A 20,659-nucleotide genomic window follows, 5' to 3' on the forward strand; every position below is an offset into this window, starting at 1 on the left:
CGTGCCTGCAGTCCCAACTACTCAGGAGGCTGAAGCAGGAGAATCACTTGAACCCGGGAGGCAGAGGTTTTCAGTGAGCCAAGATCGCACCACTGCTATCCAGCTTGGGTGACAGAGCAAAATTCTGTTTGCAAAAACAAAACAAACAAAACAAAACAAAACAGGAATTGTGCTTTTGAGCCCGAGGTGTGCCTATCAAGTGAGCCCAGGAGTTCGAGACCAGACTAGCCAGCATGATGAAATCCTGTTTGTACTAAAAATACAAAAATTAGCTGGGTGTGGTGGTATGCGCCGGGAGTCCCAATTATTTGGGAGGCTGAGGCATAAGGATTGCTTGAACCTGGGAGGTGGAGGTTGCAGTGGGCTGAGATTGCACCACTGCACTCCAGCCTAGGCAAGAGTGAGACTCTGTCAAAGAAAAAAAAAAAAAAATGCTGGGCACAGTGGCTCACACCTGTAATCCCAGCACTTTGGGAGACCGAGGCAGTTGGATCACGAGGTCAGGAGATCGAGACCATCTTGGCTAACATGGTGAAACCCCATCTCTACTAAAAATACAAAAAATTAGCTGGGCATGGTGGTGGGCACCTGTAGTCCCAGCTACTTGGGAGGCTGAGACAGGCGAATGGCGTGAACCCGGGAGGCTGAGCTTGCAGTGAGTTGAGACTGTGCCATTGCACTCCAGCTTGGGCAACAGAGCAAGACTCTGTCTCAAAAAAAAAAAAAAAAAAAAAAAAGGTGGGGTTGGGGGTGATTTTTTGAGCAGCTAGGAGAGTCATGTTCCTAGAAGTCAAGACCTGGATTCCTTAAGAGAATAGGGCTGGCCGGGCATGGTGGCTCACGCCTCTAATCCCAGCACTTTGGGAGGCCAAGGCGGGCAGATCACAACATAAGGAGATCAAGACCACGGTGAAACCCCATCTCTACTAAAAATACAAAAAACTAGCTGGGTGCGGTGGCGGGTGCCTGTAGTCCCAGCTACTCAGGAGGCTGAGGCAGGAGAATGGCGTGAACCTGGGACACGGAGCTTGCAGTGAGCCGAGATTGCGCCACTGCACTCAAGCCTGGGCAACAGAGCGAGACTCCGTCTCAAAAAAAAAAAAAAAAAAAAGAGAATAGGGCTTATACTATAAGGCACACAGGAAAAAAAGACCAGTTTATTCGTTATTAAAAAAAACAAAAGAAATAAAAATCCTCTCTGGGTAGAGGAAGGAGGAAGGACCTTGGAGAATATTCAAATAGAACAGTGAGGTAATTTTGACACTGGTGTAAAGGCTTGCTGCCTTAGAGTTAAAACCCTGTTAGAAGAGCTATAAAAATTCCAAGATAGATTTGGGAATTGGATATAGAAGTGGTTTATGTTGAAAGCAGTGGCTAATTTATTAAAAAGTTATACCCGGCCAGGTGTGGTGGCTCACTCCTGTAGTCCCAGCACTTTGGGAGGCTGACGTGGGCGGATCTCTTGAGCCCAGGAGTTCAAGCCAGCCTGGTCAACTTGGTGAAACCTCATCACTACAAAAGAACCCAAAAAATGTTATACCTACTTCTACCTCCACTAAGAAGACATGGAAGGTAGCTGAGAATTGAAGATATTTATGGAACACTTCATTCACCAAAAGCAGAATATACATTCTTCTCAAGCTCATATGATATATTCCCTAAGACCACATTGTGGGCTATAAAACATAGTTCAGCAAAATTTTAAAAACAGAAATCATACAAAGTATGCTCCTGGACCACAGTGAAATTATTTTTGAAAAAAATATATAAACTATTTATTAACTGTACACTTAAAAACAGTAAAGATGGTAAATCAGATCTATATTTTTATTTCAATTTAAAAAATAAAAAATAAATTTCTTAAAAATGTAATTATACTAGAAGTCAGTAACAGAGAGATAGCTGGAAAATCCTAAAATATCTAGAGATGAAACAATACACTTCTAAATAACACATGGGTCACCCAGGCATGGTGGCTCATGCCTGTAATCCCAGCACTTTGAGAGGCCAAGGGGGTGGACTGCTTGAGCAAGACAAGCCTGGGCAACACAGGGAGACCCCATCTCTCCAAAAAATGAAAAATTAGCTGGACTAATTAGCTGATGGCATGCGCCTATGGTCCCAGCTACTCGGGAGGCTAAGGCAGGAGGATCACTCCAGCCTGAGCAACAGCGTGAGACCATCTCAAAAATAATAAATAAATAAATAACATATGGGTCAAAGCAGTCTCAAGAGAAATTTTAAAATATTTTGAACTAAATTAAAATGAAATACAACTTGTCAAAATTTTGTGGGATGCAGTGAAAGTAATACTTCAATGAAATTTATAGCACCTAATGAATATATTAGGAAAGAACATCTAAAATCAATCATCTTAGCTTCATTTTAGGAAACTAGAGAAAGAAAAGCAATGTAAGCCTAAAGCAAACAGAAGAAAAGCGATACAAAAATAAAAGCTGAAATAAATAAAACTGAAAATAAGAAATCTACTGAGAAAAGGAATGAAACCAATGTTTCTTTGGAAAAAATCAACATAATTGATAAACCTCTAGGTAAAGTAACCAAGAAAAAACTAGAAAAGACATAAATTGCTAATATCAGAAATGAAAGAGGGGCCATCACTACTGATCCCATAAACATTAATTTAAATAATAAATATTAGAAATACTTCCATGCCCACAAATTTAATGAGATGAAATATACCAGTTCCTAGAAAGACATAATCTGGTAAAGCTCACACAAAAAGAAACAGATCATCTTAGTGTAGCCTGTATCTATTTAAAAATTGAATCAATAATTAGTAACCTTCCAAAAAGGAAAGCACCAGGCCTAGATGGGGGTTCACTGGTGAATTCCACCAAACATTTAAGAAAGAAGCAATACTGGCTGGTCATGGTGGCTCACACCTGTAATCCTAGCACTTTGGGAAGCTGAGGCGGGTAGCTCACAAGATCAGGAGTTCAAGACCAGCCTGGCCAAGATGGTGAAACCCTGTCTCTACTAAAAATACAAAAATTAGCTGGGCGCCATGGCAGGTGCCTGTAATCCTAGCTACTTGGGAGGCTGAGGCAGGAGAATTGCTTGAACCCAGGCGGCAGAGGTTGCAGTGAATCAAGATCGTGCCACTGCACTCCAGTCTGGGCGACAGAGGGAGATTCCAGCTCAAGAAAAAAAAAAAAAAAAAGAAAAAAGGAAAAAAAGAAAGAAGCAAAACCAATTAGCTACTATCTCTTCCAGAAAACGGTAGCTGAGAGAACATTTCCTAAATCATTCTATGAAGCCAGCATTACCCTAATACTAAAACCAGATAAAGACAATCAAAGCAAAACTACAGACCGTATCTTTTATGAACACAGATGAAAAAATTTTCAACAAAATATTAGCAAATTGAACCAATGTATATAAAAAAGACTTACACACCACAACCAAGTGGGATTTAGTGCAGGTATACAAGGCTGGTTCAGCATTCAAAAATCAATTAAAATAATCTATTATATCAATGGGCTAAAGAAGAAAAACCATATAATACACAGTAGATGCAGAAAAAGCATTTGACAAAATCGACACATATTCATAATAAAACCTCTCAGCAAACTAGGAATAGAGGGGAGCTTGATTTTAAAAAAATCAACTTGATAAAAAAATCTATCTACAAAAAACCTATAGCTAACATCATACTTAATGGTGAGAAACTGCATGCATTCCTACTAAGATTGGGAATAAGGTAAGGATGACCCCTTTCAACACTTCTGTTCAACTTCATACTGGAAGTCCTAGCTAACACCATAAAACAAGAAAAGGAAATAAAAGGCAAACAGATTGAGATTTAAGAAACAAAACTGTCTTTGCCTACAGATGACACAATTATCTATGTAGAAAAATCCCGAAGAATAGGCAAAAACAAAAAACAAACCACCCTTCTGGAACTAAGATGTGATTATAGGAAGGTTACAGGTTACAAAGTTAATATAAAAAATCAATCACTTTCCGACATACTAGCAATAAACAAGTAGAATTTGAAATTATAACCATAATACCATTTACATGAGAACCCCCAAAGGGAGAAATACTTAGGTATAAGTCTAATGAAATACGTGCAAGACCTATATGAGGAAAACTGCAAAACTCTGGTGAAAGAAATCAAAGGAGGTCTAAATACATGGAGCCATATTTCCTGTTTATAGATAGGAAGACTCAATACTGTTAAGATGTTCTTCCCACCTTGATCTACAGATTCAAGGCAATCCCAGTCCAAAGCCCAGCAAATTATTTTGCGAACACAAACTGAATCTAAAGTTTATAAGGAAATCACAAACCAACACAATACTGAAGAAGCACAAAGTTGAAGGACTGACACTATCTGACTTAAAAATTTACTATAAGGTTATAGTAATTAAGACAGTGTGATCTTGGTGGAAGAGTGGACAAGTGGATCAATAAAACAGAATAGAGAATCCAGGAACAGACCCACAAAAATACAGTCAATCAACTGATTTCTGACAAAGGAGCAAAGGAAATTCAATGGAGAGAATACAGCCTTTTCAACAAATGGTGCTGCAACAAGTAGACATCCACATTACAAAAAAAAAAAAAAAGGAATCTAGACACAGAACTTACTCCTTACACAAAAATTAACTCAGAATGAATCATATACTAAAATGTAAAATGCAAAGCTGTACAACTTTCAGGCTGGAGTGCAGTGGTGCCATTTTGGCTCACTGCAACAACCCCTGTCTCCCAGGCTCAAGCGATCCTCCCACCTCAGCTTCCTGAGTAGCCGGAACCACAAGTGCACACCACCACACCCAGTTAATTTTTTGTATTTTTGGTAGAGATGGGCTTTTGCCATGTTGTCCAGGCTGGTCTTGAACTCTTGAGCGCCAAGCAATCCACCTGCCTCAGCTTCCCAAAGTGCTGGGATTACAGCCGGCCATCGTGCCCGGCCAATGATGACTTCTTAGAGACAACACCAAAAAAGCATGATCCATGAAAGAAAAAAATGGTAAGTTGGACTTCAATAACATTTTAAAAATCTGCACTGTCAAAGACACTGCTAAGAGAATGAAAGGACAAGCAATAGACTGAGACAAAATATTTCAAAAATGCATATATGATAAAAGATTTGTACCTAAATATACAAAGAACTCTTAAAACTCAATAAGAAAACAATCCGATTTTAAAAAGGGCGTAAGATCTGACCAGACACCTTACCAAAGATATACAGATGGCAAATAAGCACATGAAAAAATTCTCAATATCATATGACATTAGGAAATTGCAAAACGAAGCCGGGTGCGGTGGCTCACACTTGTAATCCCAGCACTTTGGGAGGCCGAGGTGGGCAGATCAGGAAGTCAGAAGATGGAGACCATCCTGGCTAACATGGTGATACCCCGTCTCTAGTAAAAATACAAAAAATTAGCCAGGTGTGGTGGCACGTGCCTGTAGTCCCAGCTACTCGGGAGGCTGAGGCAGGAGAATCACTTGAACCAGGGAGGCAGAGGTTGCAGTGAGCTGAGATTGCACCACTGCACTCCAGCCTGGGTGACAGAGCGAGACTCTGTCTCAAAAATCAAACAAACAACAACAACAACAACAAACACCGATACCTATTAAAATGTCTAAAACACAAAACACTGACAATACCAAAAGCTGACTAGAATGTGGAGCATCAGGAACTGTAATCCACTGAACAATGGTATAGCCACTTTGGAAGATAGTTTGGCAGTTTCTTACATTACACATGGGCTTACTATATGATCCAGCAATCATGCCCCTAGGTATTTACTCAAAAACTTATGTACACACAAAACCTGTATACAAATGCTTACAGCAGCATATTCATAATGGCCAAACACAGGAAAATGTCCTTCAATTGGCAAGATTTGCCTTCATAAGTGAGTAAATAAACATACTGTGGTACATCCAGAGTGAAATATAATTCAGTGATGAAAAGAAATGATCTGTAAGGTCACAAAAAGACATAGAGGAAACTTACATGGATATTGTCGAGTAAAAGAAGACAATATCTTGTCTGAAAAGGTTACATACAGTATGCTAAAGATATGTCATTTGAAAAACACAACACTATAAAGCAAGCAAAAAGACCAGTGGTTGCCAGGGGTTTGGAAAGAGGGAGAGATAAATAGGTGGAACACAAGGGATTTTTAGGGCAGTGAAACTGTTCTGTACAACATCGCAATGGTGGCTACATGACATTATACATTTGTCAAAACTCATACAAGTATATAACACAAAAAATGAGCCCTAATGTAAACTATGGACTTTAGTTTATAATAATGTATCAGTATTGGTTCATCAATTGTAACAAATGCACCACACTAATGAAAAAGGCTAATGGTGAAATCCTGTGTGGAGGTAGAGGAGGTATATGAGAACACTGTAATATCAGTTCAGTTTATATTTTCTCTTCTTTTTTTTCTTTTTGAGACAGAGTATTGCTCTGTTACCCAGGCTGGAGTAAGTGGTGCTACCACAGCTCACTGCAGCCTTGACTACTCTGGCTCAAATGATCTTTCCACCTCAGCCTCCTGAGTAGCTGGGACTACAGGTGCGTGCCACCACGGCTGGCTTTTTTCTTTCCTTTTCTTTTCTTTGAGATGGAGGCTTGCCTTGTCGCCCAGGCTGGAGTGCAGTGGCACGATCTCGGCTCACTGCAAGCTCCGCCTCCTGGGTTCACGCCATTCTCCTGCCTCAGCCTCCCGAGTAGCTGGGACTATAGGTGCCCGCCACCACGCTCGGCTAATTTTTTGTATTTTTAGTAGAGACGGGGTTTCACCGTGTTAGCCAGGATGGTCTCGATCTCCTGACCTCGTGATCCACCCGTCTCAGCCTCCCAAAGTGCTAGGATTACAGGTGTGAGCCACTGCACCTGGCCATGCCTGGCTAATTTTTTTTTGTACTTTCGGTAGAGACAGGGTTTCACCTTGTTGCCCAGGCTGGTCTCAAATTCCTGGGCTCAAGCGATCCACTTGCCTTGGCTTCCCAAAGTGCTGGGATTATAGGCATGAGCCATAGCACCCTACCGAGCTCAATTTTTCTGTAAACCTAAAACTGCTCCACAAAATAAAGCCTATTGGTTTAAAAAGAAGGCCAGGCGTGGTGGCTCACGCCTGTAATCTCAGCACTTTGGGAGGCCGAGGCAGGAGGACCACTTGAGGCCAGGAGTTTCATACCAGCCTGGGCAACATGGTGAAACCCCATCTCTACTAAAAATATGACAATTAGCCAAGCATGGTGGTGGGCACCTGTAATCCCAGATACTCAGGAGGCTGAAGTAGGAGAATCACTTGAACCTGGGAGGCAGGGGTTGCAGTGAGCCAAGATCGCTCCATTGCACTCCAGCCTGGGCAACAAGAGTGAAACTCTGTCTCAAAAAACAAAACAAAACAAAATAAGGATTTAATATCAGAATGCAATTGGAAAATGTCTCCGATTCACAAAAATGACAGTGAGCTGGGATGCTGGATATGTGTTTTCACAGGGAGCATTTCTACTGGGAAGAGCCAAATAAATTACAATGCCTCCATCAGAGATGCACAGTACGAGATTATAATGGGCTATTATACACATTATCTTGGTCTCAGAGAAAAGATGCTGATGCCCTAGATATAAGTACATCTGAGAGATTTATTCCCTAGACTCTGGAACATTTAAAACAACTTGGGTCTCTAGATTCCTAAAGATCAAATCTCTTTTTCCTTTCCATGTTACTTATGTATTATAGGAAAGGTCTACTCATACTTCCTTCCAGGACTTGCTGGTTTTTTTGTTTGTTTGTTTGTTTTTAAGCCGATCCCTGGTGTTTCATATTCAGGATCTCATAGCTGATTCCCCTTATACTAATGGACATATATCATATCAAATAGGGAAGTGCCCATATCTCAGATGCAGAAGTAATTTTAGAGCAAGGATCAAAATCAGTCTATTTAAATGAGGTAAACGTCCATGCAGAAGAGATTCTTAGGACAACAAAGTGGTAGGTCAAAGACCATGCCCACAAACTCTTTTGGAGGCAGAAAAGGTTTGGGGGTTTGAAATGGACTGTGTGGTACAGAGTAGAGAATGGTGCAAGAGGCACTGGACAGCAGAGGCCTGTGACCTACCCAGAGACCCACAAAAGCCTGCTCTGGAACCTTTAGATTCAATGAGCCAAAAGAATAACATATGCCAGGAGAGGTGGTAGAAGCTGTTCCATGGGTACTACAACTGACAGAAAAAGGTTATTTTTTTTCCTTTTCTTGAGGCCTGATCCTGGGTCATGGAACTTGCTGGACCTCTGAAATCTTCCTCTCCTTGGTATATTCTTCCATGAAAACAGCAGGAGGCAGGGCGTTTGGCTCATGCCTGTAATCCCTGAACTTCGGGAGGCTAAGGCAGGCAGATCGTCCTAGGTCAGGCGTTCAAGACCAGCCTGGCCAACATGGCGAAACCCCTCTCTACTAAAAATACAAAAATTAGCCGGGTATGGTGGCAGGTGCCTGAAATCCCAGCTATTCAAGAGGCTGAGGCAGGGAGAATTGCTTGAACCCAGGAGGCGGAGGTTGCAATGGGCTGAGATCACGCCATTGCACTCCAGCCTGGACGACAGAGCAAGACTCCTTCTCAAAAAACAAACAAACAAAACAAACAAAAACAACAGCAGGAGTTCAGCTAAAGAGCACTAAAATGTTGAGGTAGGTTGCAAAGTAAGGACAATCATGGAGAGAGAGGAGTAGGAATAAACATGATCAAAAGGCAGGTGTCATCACGTAATACTCAGGTGACAGCAGCTATCCTTCTGGCAGGCAGCATAGCTTTGAGCTTTAACCAAACAACTATATCACTGACAAAGTCTGGGTCCAGGAAAAACAACTGAGATACAGAGGTCCAGGATTATTGGCTGCTTCACTTGGGCCATGACAATGACATCCCTAATTAATTACTTTGCCTCCCTCTTGATCCTTCTTCTGTGAAATCAAGCGGTCATAGGTAAAGTTTGGAATGATTTGTATTTTATTTATTTAGAAACAGGGTCTCACTCTGGCACCCAGGCCACCTAGGCTGGAATGCAATAGTGTAATCATAGCTCACTGTAACCTCAAACTCCTATGCTCCAGTGATCCTCCTGTGTCAGCCTCCTTGAGTAGCTAGGACTACAGGCACATGCCACCACGCCTGGCTAATTTTTTTATTTTTTTGTAGAGAAGGGGTCTTGTTATGTTTCCCAAGCTGGTCTCAAACTTCCGGCCTCAAGTAATCCATCCACCTCAGCCTCCTGAAGTGCTGGAATTATAGGTGTGAGTCACCATGCCTAGCCTTGGAAATATTTTTCATCCAGGAATCCCTACATGGGGTTTTGAGAATGGGGGAAATATCTTTATTATAAAATAGTCGTCCTAGAAACCTGATGATATTCAGAGGACTAGAAGAAAAAGGAGAAAAGGTGGTCTATGTCTTAATATGAGAAAATGGAATATTATTAAATCTGAAGCAAAATTAAGGATTGTTAGTCAAAAACTTCCCTATCTGTACACATTAAAATGAGAAATAAAGCTTGGGCATGCCTTTTACACAGGATCACTGTTACTATAATGCAGAATCAACAGGTGACCTAGATTCTTTGGTGACTATCAGCACTTTAAAGGACCTTTTAAGAACTGGACTTCTGGTGGGGCACAGTGGCTCATGCCTGTAATCCCAGCACTTTGGGAGGCCAAGGCGGGTGGATCACCTGAGGTCAGGAGTTCAAGACCAGCCTGACCAACATAACGCAAACAATTTTGAACATATGGTTTACAGCATATCTTGAAATAAGGATTCAGAGCAGAATAGAGCCCAGACCACATGCCCCATATATGGTTGCTTCCCAAATATGTAGAAATGTTTCTTGTGGTTGACAATAAGTGATTACAAATGTGGAATAATATAATGTGACCAACATTGCACAGATGGTAACAGATGTACACACGCTGGTCAAGTGGTACAATAAGGAGCTAAATAGTACTTACTGGTTAGTTATATGGACTAGTTTGGAGATACGGACAGAGAGAAGGCTAGTGCAAATGCCCCTGAATCTGCAGAAAACGTTTCAAAATTTTAACTGCTGGAGAGACCGGCCGGCACCCCTTCAGAAAGGTGAAACATGTTGTTGCTCATATTTGGATCATTGTTCAAAATCCCAGAAAGTACCAGGGCTATGCATTTCTCAGTTGTATCTGTAGAGCTAAGAATACAATGAGTGTTGAATCTTTCTTTCATGAAGATATATCCCACTTTGCAGCTCTCATAACTCATGAGCTTGGCCACAGCTTGGATATAAAACATGACTATATGGCCTACAAGTGTCATGGCCAGAACCTCTATACTATGCATAAATTTATTACTACAGATATGGGCTACAGCAACTGAAGCTTCCACTGCTTCCATTAGTTTTTGCATAGGCACAGAGAAGACTGCCGGTTTAATAAACTTGAGCACCAAATCTCCTTTGGAAAACCATATTGTGGGAACGAGATAGTGATGACAGAGAAGAATGCAAGTGTGGCAATGTCCATGATTGTGAAAGGGATCACGATTATCTACCCTCAGGGTTCAGACATGCATTTGGACATGCCTTGTCTGTCATAAGGGTTCAGATTATGCATTTGGATTCTGTTGCAGACACTGCAAATTGCCAAACCCAACCACACCCTGCTGCCTCAGTGTACGTGAATATGACCTCCGAGAGTACTTTAATGGCACCTCTGAGTGGTGCCACACAGATACATACAAGGAAGATGGCATCCCTTGCAAAGAACAAGGTTATTGTTACCAGGGCCAGTGCAGAAGCCTAGAGAATCAGTGCATTAAAATCTCTGGAAAGGGCACATGAGCTGCTTGGAAAAATTATCATTACCAAGGGGGATAGGTTTGGAAACTGGCAGTGAGTCTAAAGGATTGCTTAAAGTCTTAAGGAAGTACAAGGCCAAATATGTAAGATGTGAGACTGCTATGTGAAAACATCTAAAGATCCCACACACTGAAAAACATCAAACACCCATTTCCCCATGCAGGACATGTAGTGTTGGAGTATAAACAGGGCTGATGAGGGGGAGGTAAAAGATAGTCCATGTGGTCCACAAAAGATCTGTATCAATCAGTCGTGCTTAGATACCACTGTACTCCACTATGACTGCAACCTGGACAAGTGTCATGGGAGGGTTGTTTGCAACAATTTTAAGAACAAGCACTTGTCTACAACTATGCCCCTCCTACATGAGAATATAATGGTTAGGAGGCAGTCTAACAGTGGCCCAGCTCCACACATCCCCTCTGACTCTCAGTATGACAAAAAGCTGATAATCCTAATTCAAGTCTTACCTAGCCACTTATTATTTCTCATTCCTACCATCTTGTTTGCTTACATCCATGATCTAAGAAACTGTCAGTACATCACTGGAACAGCAAGATGAACAAACCTGAAAAATATTTGATAATTACCTTCTTTCTGGTAATAAGGCCAAATATGAAGTGATACTGAAAGAACCTTTTTTTTTTTTTTGAGCCGGAGTCTCGCTCTGTAGCCCAGGCTGGAGTGCAGTGGCCGGATCTCAGCTCACTGCAAGCTCCGCCTCCCGGGTTCACGCCATTCTCCGGCCTCAGCCTCCCGAGTAGCTGGGACTACAGGCGCCCGCCACCTCGCCCGGCTAGTTTTTTGTATTTCTTAGTAGAGACGGGGTTTCACCGTGTTAGCCAGGATGGTCTCGATCTCCTGACCTCGTGATCCACCCGTCTCGGCCTCCCAAAGTGCTGGGATTACAGGCTTGAGCCACCGCGCCCGGCCGAAAGGACCTTTTAAGAAATGGACTTCTGATCGGGCGTGGTGGCTCACGCCTGTAATCCCAGTACTTTGGGAGGCCGAGGTGGGTGGATCACCTGAGGGCAGGAGTTTGAGACCAGCCTGGCCAACATGGTGAAACCCTGTCTCTATTAAAAACACAAAAATTAGCTGGGCATGGTGGCATGTGCCTGAACCCGGGAGGCGGAGGTTGCAGTGAGCTGAGATCATGCCAACGCACTCTACCCTGGGCGACAGACCAAGACTCTGTCTCAAAAAAAAAAAGACTGGGCTTCTTGGTTCTGGTGTCCCTCAGGGACTATGGATATAGGAATTCTTTCTTGCTTCCATCTATTTTTCTATATGCTGACTGCTTAGTAGTTTTTAAATGAAAAGAAGTTAACACAGCTTTCTAGGTGAAGCAGTCTTTTTTTGTTCTGTGCTATCATGAAATCAGGTCTCAGGATCTCTGGGACAATGAGAAGCCTCAAGATATGATCTTGACAGAATAAGGCCAGGTTACCTTCCATAACTTCCATGAAGCTCATGGTCTAAAACTGAAAGAGCTATCATTGAGCTCCCTGACATTTCTATAGAGAGCTCTTTTGGAAAGATCTCTGTAACTTACTTATCAGAATATCCTGTCTAATCTTCCATTATAATCCTCTTAGTCAATTTCTCTAATCTTAAAGATTTTGCCTTGGACATACCAAGGTATGCATCAAGTGAGAATAAGACCACCTTTGTGATCATCAGATTATTAGGTCTAGATGTTTTGATTACTTATCATTCCAGTCACCTTGTCCATTTGGCTTTCCCTTTGTTTCGGCATCATAGTATATGATGCTCTGGCCTCAGACTGGCCTTCATAACTTAGCTGGAGAAACCAAGTATCACTGTTACATGACTCACGAGGAAGAAACAGATTAGATAGATATTCCTGCCCCGGAATGAAGCTCTGGAGTCTGAGAATCTTTTCTTTCCCAAAAGATTTAAATTTTACCTATAAGTCACTAATTTGCTTGTTCACTCATTTATCCTATAAACATATATTTAGCACTTACTATTAGGCTGAACCATGTGAAATTGATGATATTAGACCATTTTCACCTATAAAAATGGCAAGTTGTTCATACTGTTCAACCTAACTTTATACTTTGATAAATGAACACAATGAAACCAACCTTGTACTTCTGCTTATAAATGCAAGTTAACAGTTATTGATTACTAGAGGTTTTTTTAGTCTCTATTTCTCATAAATCTTATTGTTCCTCTAACTTCAAAAGATTAGTCTTAGTATTCTAGAATGGGGTGATCCCTATTGTTCAAGTCCTAGAACAGAATTGAACATATGAGACTAAGATGTGGTATGTCTAAAGATCCCACTGTCACTTTTTTATAGTAGTTTTCTTTATGAGTTTCCAAAACTCTTCACAGAATAGAAACCCAGGATTTTCTGTGTCCAACTTTAGAGACAGTAATAGCAATAGCAAGACCTGAGCAAGTTGTTGCATGTCCCCTACCCCCACTTCCCCTGCAACCATGGAGTAGAGAGCCTTGAAATGACACATATAAATAATAATCTAGAATTTATTTTTTCTAGAAAAGACTTGGACAAATCTAACATCCATCAAGGTAACATGAGTCTATCTCTGAGATGGAAAGTGTCTTCCTCTCCCTGAACCCCTAGACTTTAAGGATCACTAGTAAATCTGGGAATAACCGCAGAGATACTGCCAGTTCACCTAGAATGACTACCAACCAATGGCACTATATTTCCTTTGAGTTCTGCAGTTTAGGGCATAGTTAGAAAAGATTTAAGATGTCCTTTCCCAACATTCTTTCCAATCCATTAGCGCAGAATAACTCCAGTTCCTGGATGTTCCAGTATTGTAGTTTCAAAGAATGGTAGAAGTACTGGTAGGAAAAGTAAGGGCGGATTCCAGTGAATTTAAGCCCCTGCTATAGAATCTCTTCTGTGAGCATAATAATGGTGTCTGGGTATCTGCATCACGCCGAGCCTCCTGCTTTAGTTGGTGGAATTTGTGCTGCGTCCAGCCATATACTCCACAGTTGAGTAGACCCTGAGATGTTGCCGTCAGAGCCTGGAGGAGATGAAGGGGTGATGCAGCCCATGCTTCAGGTTTTCAGGGATCCAGGGAATAATTCCCACTCCCCTTATTCATAAAGCATTGTTACATTTTCCCTATCTCAAACATGAAGATCTGACTTCAGTTTTTTATATTTTTCTAGTTTGTCCTGAACTCACTCTCTACACTACACTGTTATGGATGACTAAGAGTTGGTCATATTTCTTAGTATATACACAGGGATAATGAAGTAGCTTCAATGCCCCTCCTTATTACCTCAGGGTAGCCTTGAGAAAACTCTCATCAGAATAGTCAGATAGCCCAAAAATCTTCTTAAACCCAATAAAGAAAAAAAAGAGAGATGATCATTCCATCCCCTCCTCATCATTCACCAAGAATAGCTCATTTATCCCATTCAATTCACTCTGGATGGGAAAGAACCATGTCACTATCAATGTTTCATAAGAACATGCCTGGCAGATCTGGTTTATTTTTACTGTCCATTCCTTAAAAACACATCAGTAAAATGAAGTTGACCAGAGATATATATGCTCTGGAATGCATGGGGGTACTTTTACATCATCATCTACCTCGACTTTGAGAAAATTTTCACATTATTCATAACTGAGTGTAAATAATACATTTTCTATTTTGCAATGTAGAAATACCCTGAGGGAAAAATTGTGCTTACCGAGTAAAGGTAGTATAAGAAAATAGGCTGAGCGGGTATAAGAACAGAGATACTAGATGTTGAAGGTGTTACCTGGAGAACATAAAGGGCCATGTGAAGCTTGGTGTCCTGTGGCTTAGTCAGCTTTATGATCATCAGAATGACAGCTGTGAATACACAAAGTGTAAACCTTTTTTTCAGTCCTGACTGTCTAAAGTATCAGGTTCCTCCACACACATGCCTGAGCATTATCAGAATGGAAACAACAGGCATAATAAAATCCATCAGTGAGGTTAACGTGTTATGCAAACCAATGAGTCTTAGGCCTCCAACTTCTAGTCTTTATTGATGAAACTTTGTAGATTATTAGTGTAGTAATGGTAGCAGGATATACTATAGGAAGGTAATAATTTATACTTCCTATCAATTCAGATTTTCCCAAGCTCTTTCATAAAAATTATCCAATCTGGGTGGGCACAGTGGCTCATGCCTATAATCCCAGCACTTTGGGAGGCCAAGGTGGGCAGATCACCTGAGGGCAGGAGTTTGAGACCAGCCTGGCCAACATGGTGAAACCCTGTCTCTATTAAAAACACAAAAATTAGCTGGGCATGGTGGCATGTGCCTGTAATCCCAGCTACTTGGGAAGCTGAGGCAGGAGAATTGCTTGAACCTGTGAGGCGGAGGTTGTAGTGAGGTGAGATGGCACCACCACACTCCAGCCTGGGCAACAGAGGTAAGACTCTATCTCAAAAAAAAAAAAAAAAAATTATCCAACCTGATCCTCACTATAACCTTATGTACTAGGAAGGGCAGGTGTTAATATCTCCAAATCTGTCATGATGTTTTTTCCTCTTACATTGTGGTGCATATCATGTCTAATTATCTTAATTTCTAAAACATAAGAAGCAAAAGGAGTTAAGGAGGTTAGTAAAAACTGGAAATATGGGTAGGGCCCATACAAATTTTATAAGCTGAATAGGAATTTGCAGCCATTCTTCTTTTTTTTTTTTTTTTTTTTGAGACAAAGTCTCGCCCTGTCGCCCAGGCTGGAGTGCAGTGGTGCGATCTCGCCTTACTGCAAGCTCTGCCTCCCGGGTTCACGCCATTCTCCTGCCTCAGCCTCCCAAGTAGCTGGGACTACAGGCGCCTGCCACCACACCTGGCTAATTTTTTTTTTTTTTTTTTTTTTTTTTTGGTATTTTTAGTAGAGACGGGGTGTCACTGCGTTAGCCAGGATGGTCTTGATCTCCCGACCTCATGATCCGCCCGCCTCGGCCTCCCAAAGTGTTGGGATTACAGGTGTAAGCCACCGCACCCGGCCACAGCCATCCTTCTTAGTGAGACCACTTTGCTTGATCAGAACCTAATAACTGCCCTCTTCACTGCCCATCTCTTCTCGTTAAGATACCTACCTGGGCCCCAACAGCAAAAGAAGGCCATTGGGTATAAGCGTACCCGCTGGTCCACAATGTGAATCACTGCCCACTGTTCACTCCCCAGAAAGCCAGATGACTTCACAAACTTCTTATACAATGTCTGGGCCCGGATAAGTAAGACCTAAATATGAGTACAGCAGTGAGCAGTTTGCTTAAAGCTTAGTAAAACGCCCCTCTATCCTCCTGTCATTTAAATATATCCTCCTATCATTTAAAAAAGATTATTCTCTTAGAATCTCACAACAGGAATGACCCCATTCTCTTGTCTTTACTTTCTGAGATCAGGCTTTTTTTCTGAGAGAAAATTACTTTCAGAGTGAACTTTTACTAGGTTAGGGAAATGGACAGATACTAGCCAAACTTGCGTACCATGTTTAACACATGAACCTTACATCAGCCTCTGGGCATTTCCCCCTCTGAGGCTAATCACAGTTTACACAGGAAATTAAAAGTAAGCTCTAACGAGTTCCTCTTAAAACACTTTATTAAGAGATTCTGTTAAAAAGTATTCTATGCTTAACACATTTAAACACTTTAGCACCATGGCTGAGCTTAAATTCTCAACTCTAAGCAACACAAGTTTTAGAAAGTCACTTCTTGCCGGGTGTGGTGGCTCACGCCTGTAATCCCAACACTTTGGGAGGCTGAGGCAGGCAGATCACAAGGTCAGGAGTTCAACACCAGCCTGACCAACATGGTGAAAACTGTCTCTACTAAAAATACAAAAATTAGCCAGTTGTGGTGGTGTGTGCCTGTAATTCCAGCTACTCAGGAGGCTGAGGCAGGAGAATTGCTTGAACCCGGGAGGCAGAGGTTGTAGTGAGCTGAGATGCGCCACTGCACTCCAGCCTGGGCAACAGACCAAGACTCCGTCTCAAAAAAAAAAAAAAAGAAAAAGAAAAAAAAAAGAAAGTCACTTCTTGCCTTTAGATGGAAAACAAATTGCTTTTCCCTACTTCAGCTGTCTGAATAAGGTTTAGCTCATGAAACAAATATAAATCAGTTCAAAAGTTCAATGTGGTTTTTCGCAAAAAATAAATTAGATAACACTCTTGGTAACAAATCTGAGTATTTTTCCTAATCCAGATCTACTCTCTAAGTTAATAACCTCATTACTTAATCAAGTTCAGCCATGTACATAGTCTCTTTTCCCTACATAAGCATCAAAAGGAGACTGGATTTTGAGAATACTTACATCTAAAAGAATCAGTTCACCACCTGCTGATTTTTTTTTTTTAAGAGATGGAGTCTTGCTCTGTCACCCAGGCTGGAGTGCAGTGGCATGATCTCAGCTCACTGCAACCTCCGCCTCCTGGGTTCAAGCAATTCTCCTCTCTCAGCCTCCCAAGTAGCTGGGACTACAGGTGCATGCTGCCATGCCCTGCTATTTTTTTTGTATTTTAGTAGAGACGGGGTTTCACTGTGTTGCCCAGGCGAGTCTTGAACTCCTGAGCTCAGGCAATCTGCCCGCCTCGGCCTCCCAAAGTGCTAGGATTACAGGCATGAGCCACTATGCCTGGCCACCATCTGCTGATTTTTAAAGAATCTAGAATGCTAATTCTGAATATATATTGAAACCTGGGCTATTCTAAAGAAGCAATCAGGAATCCTCAAGGTGCCAGGATTTGGGACCTGTCTCTCTTGTTAGTCAGTTCCAAACGTAAACCATCAAACCCATTTTAATATGAACTAGTCATTGTGAACTCTTTACAACCTGATGATTTGAACTGAGCCATCTCGTATGTGTATGTGTGTGTGTGTGTGTGTGTGTGTGTGTGTGTGTGTGTGTGTGTGTGTGTCTGGTTTTTTGTTTTTTTTGAGACGGAGTCTTGCTCTGTCGCCGAGACTGGAGTGCAGTGGCCGGATCTCAGCTCACTGCAAGCTCCGCCCCCCGGGTTTACGCCATTCTGCTGCCTCAGCCTCCCGAGTAGCTGGGACTACAGGCACCCGCCACCTCGCCCGGCTATTTTTTTTGTATTTTGTACTAGAGACGGGGTTTCACCGGGTTAGCCAGGATGGTCTCGATCTCCTGACCTCGTGATCCGCCCGTCTCGGCCTCCCAAAGTGCTGGGATTACAGGCTTGAGCCACCGCGCCCGGCCATGTGTGTCTGTTTTAAGACAGAGTATCGGGCCGGGCGCGGTGGCTCACGCCTGTAATCCCAGCACTTTGGGAGGCCGAGACGGGCGGATCACGAGGTCAGGAGATCGAGACCATCCTGGCTAACCCGGTGAAACCCTGTCTCTACTAAAAAATATAAAAAAACTAGCCGGGCGAGGTGGCGGGCGCCTGTAGTCCCAGCTACTCCGGAGGCTGAGGCAGGAGAATGGCGTGAACCCGGGAGGCGGAGCTTGCAGTGAGCTGAGATCCGGCCACTGCACTCCAGCCTGGGTGACAGAGTAAGACTCCGTCTCAAAAAAAAAAAAAAAAAAAAAAAAAAAAAAAAAAAAAGACAGAGTATCCTCTGTTGCCCAGGTTGGAGGGGCATGATCTCGGCTCACTGTGACCTCTGTCTCCTGGGTTCAAGCGATTCCCATGCCTCTGCCTCCTGAGTAGCTGGGACTATATGTACATGCCACCATGCCTGGCTAATTTTTGTATTTTTAGTAGAGACGGGGTTTAGCCATGTTGGCCAGGCTAGTTTCAAATTCCTGGCCTCAAGTGATCTACCTGCCTTGGCCTCCCAAAGTCCTGGTCTTACAGGTATGAGTCACTGTGCCCAGCCAAATTGAGCCATCTCTATAACTTATGTTTGAATTGCCAAAGGAAATTCCCCATAATTGTATCTAGTTCACAGGTACTAGTGGGATATACATTTGATCTGCAGGTAGATACCTTGTAATTCTTGAACTGAAATATAAAAAGAGGAGAAAATGATACGGAAAAATAGATATGGGAAATACAAAGGCATATTTGCTCATTTACTGCTTTTGTATGACACAGTTATGTAACTTATCCCCTGGCTAATTATTATAATTGTACATCATCCTGATGACATGAAATGAGTATCTGAAAACTTCATGAGCCACTTAACACTTTAGCCCCAGTTAGACACAGCATAAATGCAAATTTAATGGCCAAATGAAGAATTTTAAAAAGAAAATTATTTTCTTATTTGGAAAATTAAATCAAAGTATATGTTCTGTGTTTCACAGTGTCATCCTAACTATGTAAAGGATATATTTGACACACGAGTTTTCTGGCCATGGGGGATTGATGAAGCCTATATTAGTTGTAGAGTGAGTATAATTTTCACCTAATGAATACAAGCTGTTTTCTCTCTCTTATCATTTGATTTGAGGAAGTGCAAAAGTCTGAGGCAATAATTATATTGTCAAGATCTCCTAGCTACTTTCTTAGTTCTAGGACCACAAGAAGTGCCTCTCTGCCCCATCTTTCCCAAGTCCTGGGAATACTGGCCCATCCCCCTCATTTCCCCATCTCTCCACAAAGGAAGGTAGGGTGGTACCATACCATAATGGTAAGAAGGCTGAATACAAAGCTGCCCAGGAAAATGGTGATACCATAAAAATAAAGTGTGCTACAGACAGATGTGTTGGCAGAAGGTGGGAGTTCAGCCACGGCTGATGGTGGTGAGTGCATCAGGATACACCTAGGAAGAAAATCAATAAATAGAAGTACCACTACAGATTTAAGAAAAGAGCTGCTCAACAAAAGTTAATAAGCATGTTATTTTACTTATCATTTTGCTAACTCTTGACCATAAAACCTTGTCTCTCCCCCACAGACACATTATCTTGTAGTCACTTTGTGTTACACTTTTACTTAACGTATTTTTAGCCTTTACTACATCTTATTCCCTAGCCCATTTCTAATATTAGCACTTTGGTCAGAATGTATGTAGAAAGTCTTTTTCCAGCTTTATTTATAGAAACAAATAGGTGTAGTCTGCCATGAAAATGATACATTTAGTTCTTACTTACTTGTGGCTCTGACTGAAGTTTTGGAAACATTCGCTAGTATTGCCCAGACAGAATACAGGTGTCATCAATAGTAGAGGTATCAAGCTGGGAGGGAAAAAAAGTATCACCCTAATATCCAGTCTTTTTCATGCCCTTCCTCTTTTGCAGAATATTCTCCTGCTCTTCCCTCAACTCTATCATCCCACCAATCTCCACAAATAACACATTTCATTTCTTCAAGAAAAATACCTCAAATACCTTAGGTATTCCTTCTTTTCCAGTTCCTAGGGAAGTACAATGCAGTGGGGAATTAATTTTATATCTAGGTTAATGAACCCTACCATAGTTTCACAGAGAATCTCTGGGAGCTGTATGGTCAGATAAAAATGCAAGTGGGTCAAAGTGAAAGGAAAATCTACTAAGGAGTTCTGTGTGCAGTCTCTTTTACTTTCTGTGGTGACTAGGGATAATCTCATTCTCATCAGCCCCTTCTTGGAAGCTTTTCCAAAATGTAGCTTTAAATAGCCAGCTATTTATCCAACTAAATACAGCCAGCTTCCTGTAAGAGGAAAAGATCCAGGAGCAAAAGTCACAAAGTCTAAAACCAACTCTGATACGGCCACCACTTTAGGTGAGATCCAAACCCTTTCTGGACTCTGTAATCCTAAGAGTCTTACCCAATGTTATAAAATAGATGATATCCTGAAGACCGTCTATTAC

General features: G+C 41.8%; 1 protein-coding gene across 29 annotated transcripts in view; it reads right to left on the bottom strand.

The window, feature by feature from the left end:
* TMEM116 (transmembrane protein 116) overlaps positions 1 to 20,659 on the bottom strand; it is a 109,189-nt gene that overhangs the window by 44,947 nt on the left and 43,583 nt on the right. For 12 of the 29 annotated variants that reach the window (XM_074007917.1, XM_045365988.3, XM_045365994.3 and 9 more), the window contains 5 exons: positions 19,961 to 20,044; positions 19,491 to 19,629; positions 15,994 to 16,138; positions 14,672 to 14,745; positions 13,397 to 13,923 (listed from right to left, as the gene is read on the bottom strand). In XM_074007917.1, coding sequence (XP_073864018.1) covers positions 13,717 to 13,923; positions 14,672 to 14,745; positions 15,994 to 16,138; positions 19,491 to 19,629; positions 19,961 to 20,044 — 649 coding nt within the window. In that variant the 3' untranslated portion in view covers positions 13,397 to 13,716. Of the gene's footprint in view, positions 1 to 13,396; positions 13,924 to 14,671; positions 14,746 to 15,993; positions 16,139 to 19,490; positions 19,630 to 19,960; positions 20,045 to 20,659 lie in introns of those variants that run through there. The other 17 variants (XM_045365986.3, XM_074007911.1, XM_074007910.1 and 14 more) reach the window with 5 other exon arrangements.

This window comes from Macaca fascicularis, chromosome 11 (genome assembly GCF_037993035.2).
Source record: "Macaca fascicularis isolate 582-1 chromosome 11, T2T-MFA8v1.1".
NCBI classification, from domain to species: Eukaryota; Metazoa; Chordata; class Mammalia; order Primates; family Cercopithecidae; genus Macaca; species Macaca fascicularis.